At 56.9% G+C, this 7,157-nt stretch overlaps 1 protein-coding gene across 1 annotated transcript; it reads right to left on the reverse strand.

Annotated features, from left to right (window-relative positions):
• Positions 1-403: 403 nt before the first annotated feature.
• Positions 404-6,258, reverse strand: PROM2 (prominin 2; the record flags this gene model as incomplete). Its single annotated transcript, XM_082779367.1, has 23 exons — positions 404-467; positions 572-678; positions 869-958; positions 1,055-1,123; positions 1,278-1,358; positions 1,735-1,788; positions 1,874-1,966; positions 2,040-2,111; positions 2,234-2,380; positions 2,499-2,583; positions 2,666-2,757; positions 3,282-3,405; positions 3,692-3,844; positions 3,941-4,100; positions 4,211-4,274; positions 4,361-4,435; positions 4,516-4,715; positions 4,820-4,909; positions 4,987-5,050; positions 5,194-5,314; positions 5,435-5,637; positions 5,771-5,820; positions 6,042-6,258. 23 exons carry the CDS (start codon positions 6,256-6,258, stop codon positions 404-406), a joined length of 2,475 nt encoding a protein of 824 aa, XP_082635493.1.
• Positions 6,259-7,157: the final 899 nt, after the last annotated feature.

A 7,157-nucleotide genomic window follows, 5' to 3' on the forward strand; every position in this document is an offset into this window, starting at 1 on the left:
GGTGTCCCTGATGAATGCTCAGACACTGAGGAAGAGACGTCACAGGGATCCGGGGTCCTACAATGCACAGATGCAAGTGCTCCTGTGCCCCAGAAGGATGTACAGACCCCAAGGTCACTGAGGAAGGGTTGTTGGAGGGTCCTGGATCCCTACAGCACAGGGACACAACTGCCCTGTGACTGGGAAGGATTCTCAGACCCTGAAGGACACTGAGAAATAGATGTCAGAGGGACCTGGAACCCTACAACACTTGAGTGTCCTATGGCCAGGAAGGATGCTCAGATCCCCAAGGACACTGAGGTGGAGGAAGCCCTGTAATGTTTGCACATGAGTTTGACAGGCAGGAGCTCCTGAAACAAGTGCCCCAGGTCTCAGCCTGCCACCATACCTGGCAGAGCCTGGCCTAGAGCTTGAGTGCTGTGACACGTGGGATGTGGAAAGGACAGGTCTCCTCTGACCCTGTAGAGCTGTAGAGGGAGAAGGAGAAATAATCAGATGGTTGAGGAGGAGCACACAACTCCCCTCCTTGCATCATCTTAGGGAGTCTGCCCACCCTGTGCCCACTGTTTACATGAGTCTGTTGCGGATGGGGCGGAAATGTTTGGTGAGCCTTATGGCGAAGATGATGTTGGGGATGAGGAAGAAGGTGCAGCATCCCAGGCTGAACCAGAAAGCATTCTGCAAGGAGAGAGCACACAGGTCCTGCTTGGCTGTTCAGGGAGAGGCAGGCCCAGAGGGGTCTGGGGAGTCTTGTGTTAGCTGGTCCTGATGTGGGGGCATCAGGGCTGCTGTCAGCTTCAGCTGCACTGAATATGTGCTACCTTGGGTAAGGGCATCCACAGAGGGACCATGACCACAGGGTCCTTACCCAAGGGTCAGCAATGCGGTCACACAGGATCACCCGCCCATTGTCTAGGGCTGTGGCAAGTGGCTGGCATGAAGCCACATCCTCCCTAAGCTGGAAAAAAAAGTGAGGAGGCAAAGTGTAAAATCACTCCCAACTCAGTGAGATGCAGTTCGCTTCCTCACCTCCACAGCAAAGGCATGCACTTACCGTGTGCCCAACCCAGTGCAGGTACTGTGCAAAGTACCTCAGCTCCTTCCTTGTGAAGCAGCCAATCTCCTGGGCAGAGAGAAGGCAGCATGGAGGTGAGGCTTGGAAATGAGGGCTGGAGGTTCCAGGTGCTCATTCCCTTCTTCCAGAGCCTCTTTACCACTCTTCTTTTCTGGCTGTGGGGAATTTTATCCCCCTGAGGGCTCATCCAGCCCTGGCTCACCTGCCGGAGGATCTGCTGGGCTTGCAAGGGCAGCTGGGCTTCCACTGAGGCTGTGGTGGCCAGTGTAGTCTTCACCCGCTCCTGGAAAAGCACATGGAGCACAGAGCACCCTTAGAGCAGTGAGCATCACTGGTCCAGTGGGACAGGTGCCCCAGGTGTGTGGGGAGTGGAATGTGCAGAGTGAGGCTTAAAATTGGGTCTGATAGTTGGTAGGCAGGGAGAGAGAAAACTCCTGTCAGGGAGTGGGCTAAAAAACATGGGATGGCTCTGTCAGGGATGCAGCTTTGAGTGCTGCAAGGGGGTTCTAATTTGCAGCAGCAAAACTGAGTCACTGAAGAAACCAGTCCTCTTGGGGTTACATCTTTCCTGGTCTTCCATCACCCTATAAATCACTTCTGGGATGCTGGGTAACAAGACCCATATGGCACTGCATATTTTTTGGAGCTGAAAATAGTACCTGGAGGTGTGGTGCCAATTGAGAGAGGAACCGGATGCTTTCTCCCAGCTTCACCTGCAGAACAGGGAGGTGAAATAACTGCAAAAGCCATGTTCCCCCCTCCACAGTGACACAAGATGCCCGTCAGACATGGACTCACCACCAAAGCCTCCTGTGTTTGCACCGTGGAGTTTTGCATCTGCCACAATGCTTGAGCTTCAGTAGCCAGCCGCCCTGCCACTGTGCCATTCCTCTGCAGGGAACAGTGGGATGTGGACAGCCATCTGGGCATGCAGGTAGCCCCTGCTGCCTGACCCACCACTCACCTGCATTTTCTGCAGCCCCTCCAGGCTCCTTGCAAGGCCAGGGAGGCTGGTCTGCACCACAGGGATTTTCATCTAGAGGAAGATGATAGAGTCATAGTCTACTCGAAAACCAGCCCTGGAACGTGACTCCCTGTTGGGCTGGCCACAACATGCCCACCACTGGGGGGACCATCTCCCTGTCAGAAACCCCTCACCTCCTCCTGGAAGCGTCCATAGTCTACCTCATCCACGCCACTGCGGGCAAAGGTCTCCAGATCCTGCCTGCCCTCACTGCGCAGGAGCCGCACATCGCCAAGGTGCGTTGTGAAGTCACCCAGGCGTTTTTGAAAGTTGGCTGTGTACTGTGGACATGAGATAGGGGGATGCCACAGGTTTGGGACCAGGTACCTCCATCCCATTAGCCTCAATAAAGCTCTTGCATTCCCCTTCCCAGAAGCTCTGGTTGAAGCCAGCCCTCACCTTGGGGGTTTTGAGGTGCTCATCCAGGTTATAGGACTTCTCAAGCTGCAGCACCTCCCACAGACCTGCACCACTCTTGCACTCCCTGCAAGTTGAGGGGACAGTGGCAGCATCACCACAAGCCTCACACTAATTAGGGGCAGAGGTGGTATCCTGTGAGCACCTACCGGTAAGTGGTGCTGAGGTTGGAGTCTCTCCTGAGGTTGAGCTGGCGGGTGAGGTTCATGGATGGAGGCAGGTTCCCAGGGGTGTCAATGAACTGGGCAAAACAGTAAGAAAAAGAGGGGTAGGGTCAGACACAGGCACTCCCAGACATAATTTTGGGGTTGCTCTGCCCTCACAGGTGCATGCTGGTGTACCCTATCCCATCTGGAGCTAATCTTGCATGTGTTTGTATGATGTTGGGAAGGGAAGCAGTGGAGAGCCCTTTGCATGGCCCTGCCTGTTTGTGCATGACTGCAGTATAAGGCCTGGTGCCATTCCCAGCCCCACAGCAGCATGTCACCAGTCACAAGCACCTCAGAGCACCCCATCCACCCCCAGCGTCCCCAAACACCCAGGGGATAGGGGCGAAGGTGGGAGCATTGTCGCTCTAAACAAATTAACCAGCACAAAGCCAATTTCCCGCTGCTGTTGCAAATCCAGCGGCCTAATCCTTATCTTAATATTCTGGTCTAGGATAAGGCTTTCCAAGCAGGGTTCAAGGAGAGGAGGCATTTGTAGGCATCTTGGTGTACCCAAGCAGACATGTATGGAGTGATGGACAGATGCATGGCTACCCACCTTATAAATCTCCTGGTTGACCCAATTCCTGCAAACCAGTGTCTGGATGTTGCCCCCAACCAGGAACGTGGCAAAAACCAAGAGGATGAGGAGCCAGGAGAACAGGAAACCCAGGCCTACGCCACTGAAAGAGGGAGAGGAGGCACGGAGGCACTGCTGACAGCTTTGCAGACCTGAGCAGGCTTGCGGCAACCTGCCCAGCCCTGCGGCTCCTTCCTGCGCCTGGGCATGCTGGCTGGGCGCGGGAGCTGCAGGATCCCAGGGAGGAGCAGCTTCTCCCAGACCCGCTGGCGCAGGCGGTGGCTACAAAAGCCTTTCTGCTCAGGTGGCTCCAGGTTCGTCCCTTTGCTTTTGCTTTTTGGGGTAGCATGAGATGGCTACAGACCCCTGGGACCCAGAGGGATGCTTACACCATAAGGAACTTGGCGCCAGCTTCTCCTCGGCACTCGTAGTCGCTTGGGTCCTCCCGCTTGGAGAGCCCGTATGTCCCCAGGGCCATCCCCACCACGTTGCAGGCAGTGATGAGGAGGATGATGGAGCACAGTGCCATGCCCATGATCCACCTGGAGAAAGTTGCAGCCTCACAATACAGTCCTAGATATGGCTCATGGGGGCTCAGCACCCACCTCCACTGCACCCCCAGAACCCATTTGTGTCACCTGTACCACTCGAAGCGCTCCACCTCACGGAGGAAAGGCTGGCTCCGGTTCTCTGCCTTCAGCAGGGCCTCACTGACATGCCAGGTATAGTCAGGGAGGGGAAAGCCATCAGCAATGCTCTGCACCTTCTCTGACACTTTGGTCATCTCCTCCCGCAGCTCTGCAGGACCAAGACCATGGTGAAGGGGGTCTGTGTGTCCCACGCCACCTCCCTAAATCCAGATTTACCCCATGGAGGGCAACACTGATCCACATGAGGGTCTTGCTCACCCTGAATGACCTGTGCCATCCTCTCCACAGCCAGCTCTGGGATAGAGTTGAAGGTACCGTTGCCCTGTGAGGAGAAAAGAGGGTAGGAGCAGCTCAGATGGGGTGCCTATGAGCACCAGGCTACCCCACTTCAACCCCATCTGCCCCCACCTGCCGAATCATCTCTGCAAAATCACTTCGGGGCAGACCAGCCAATGTCTTCAAAACCTTCTCCACTGAGGGCACCTAGGGGGTAGGAGAAAGCATCCCATGAGCCTTGTTGGTGCCAGAGAGGTGGTGGCAGGGGGACCAGCACCCCGTCTCACCTTGCTGTAGTCAGCACCCAGCTCCAGGCTCTGTGCCCTACCCAGGATGCTGGCGCAGGAGGTGCAACGTGGGTCGTCTAGGAGTGCAACCACACGCTGCCGCTGTTCACGCAGCACTGGCTCCAGCTCAGCCCGTGCTGCTGTCAGCACCCGCACTGTCTTGTCGAGAATCTGTAAATGGTGCAGCGAGGTCTGTAGGTCTTAAAGAGAAAGCCCAAGGCTAGTTCTTACTGCTCCACTTGGCCACCCCCGTCCCTGGCAAGGTTTTGACAGTGGCCCAAGGGAGAGCCATGCTCAGCCATACCTCCTGCCCTGTCCTTCAGGTCTGCCAGTGCTGTGTAGGTCATTGCCTTCAGCTGTGCATGGATGGAGAGTCCCACGCTGCGACTTACTCCTGCAAGGCACCATGATACCATTAGCTGCTTGTCCCAGCCCAGGCTGGGGTGCACTGGGAGACTGTACAATGCTTACCTGCCAGGTCGGAGATTATCTGCTGCCGGGGCACTTCAAACTGGTCTACCACCATCTGCACACCCTGCAAAGAGAGAGGAGCTGGTGTACGGGGGCACATGGCAGTAACATTCTCCAAGATGTTACTTTGCCATTAAAAATGCACCAACTTCACCTGACCTCCCAGTCTGCTCCACCCTAGGATAGCAGAGCTGCTTGGGGACCCACCTGGGGGACATTGGCAATGTGCTGCCGCAGTGTGCGCAGTGTGTCTGGAACAGCACCAAGCCCTGGCTCCATCTGCTCCTTCACCCGCTGGTTGGTGACCAACGCACAGATGGCACTGGTCCTGCCAGGGACAAGCAGGCAGTGATGGGGAGATCCCACAGAGCAACCCCATCCCTGTCCCCATAGGCACAGTCCACCCTGAGGTGAGGGGAGACAGCGGTGGAGGGCTTTAGGCACTCACAGGATGATGAGGGAGGTGATGGAGAGGCAGATGAGGAGGCAGCGGCGCCGGCAACCCAGTGAGCGCCGATGGGCACGCAGGCGGCCCCCGCACCGCTGCTGGCTCCGGCAGTAGCAGAAGCACAGCCCAGCCACTGGAACAGTCACAGTGAAGAGCAGAGACACTGCAGCACAGATGACGTAGCCGAGCTCATACTGCACGACCTGTGTGACAGCAGAGCACAGTCAGCATAGTCACATGCAGATTTTGGGGAACTCCATACACTCACTGTCACGAATTCCCCATCCTGGGCAGGTGCCACCACCATGGCTTCCCTGTCCCCATGTCCCCGCTCACCTGTGATGTCCGAACTGAGCTGGGGTCATTCAGGGCTGCCCTGAGCAGCTCTGTAAAAGAAACCGTGGTGCCAGTGAATGCCCTGGGGGCAGCTCCCATGTCCCACAAGATGCGCCCCCATCCCTCCCCTGGCAGTGTGCCACTCAGTGCAGGGACAAAGCAGTTCAGACCCCACTGACCATTCATAGGTAACTAGCACAGGAATTGCAGAGGGGCTCCAAGGGATGGTGGCACCCACGGGGGTAATGTCATGGGTCCCTGGGAGACTCACCTGTGGGCAGAGGGTTTTGCTGGATGAAGTCCAGGTAGTGTCGGACTAGGCTGTAGAGGGGGTCGAGTGAGCTGGGCACCCGGTGCAGTGCTGGTACCCGGATTTCGGCATGGGTGTCGGTGAAGCGGAGGATGCTGCCAGGGCTGCTGGGGTGGCATTGCTGGGTGCTGGCCGGGCGCAGCAGCACCCAAGTGAGGAGCAGCCCGGCTGCCTGCATGGCTTCAGTGGTGAGGAGAGAACCGGGCGGCCCCGTCAGCCTGTGAGCACACGGAGGGGCATGCCTGGTCCTGGCCGGCTTCTCTGACTGCTCTGGGAAACCTGCCTGACAGGTCGGCTGCTGTGTCAAGCCCAGACGCTGCTGCGGCTGCTCCCCAGGGCTCCCTGGGGCATCTGGGCTTGGTTGGGCTGTGCAGAGGTGGGGTTATGAGCCACACAGTTTTCCAAACCATCCCAGGCCTGTTTTACAACCACTGAGTCCCCCCAGTCCCCACCATCCCCATGGGCAGCAAAGCCCCCTCACTCTGGGCTGGAGGAGTCCCAGGGCTGCATCCTGCAAGCCAGAATGGGCTGAGCACCAGTGGCAGGGATGGCTGGAAGCAAGGCAGGCTGCTTCCTCTGGGAGGCAATGTGCAGTGTGGTGCAGTTCCCCCCAAGAAAAGGCGCTTTTTCCTGAGCCAGTGGTGCTTGCAGCACCTTGCTGGAGAAGATGGGGAACACCAAGCGCTGCTCCTCACAGCCCTTCTGGGAATGAGATGCACAATGGACTGGAAAATCCTGCCCTGGACATACAGGCTTGACTGAGTCCCTGTCCTGGGACAAAACTCCCAGGACTAGAAAAGCATGGAGTCAGAAGAGCAATTACATGCAAGGCATCTGTATAAGTCTGTATGTCTGCAAAGCAGCCCCAACCACCCCCGCTTCCCTGTACCATGGGAAACACTCTTCCTGCCACTCCCTAAGTCTCCCATGGGTGTCCATGACCCAGGGCAATTCTCTACCCATACATTGACTCCCTTCCATGGTGGCCATCCCCACACAAATTCATGGGGTAGGCATGGGAAGCAGGAGTGGACTGTGTTAGGGCAACCACTGCATTAATTCTATGAATGATTGCAG

This window comes from Aythya marila, assembly GCF_965140915.1.
Source record: "Aythya marila genome assembly, chromosome: 26".
NCBI classification, from domain to species: domain Eukaryota; kingdom Metazoa; phylum Chordata; class Aves; order Anseriformes; family Anatidae; genus Aythya; species Aythya marila.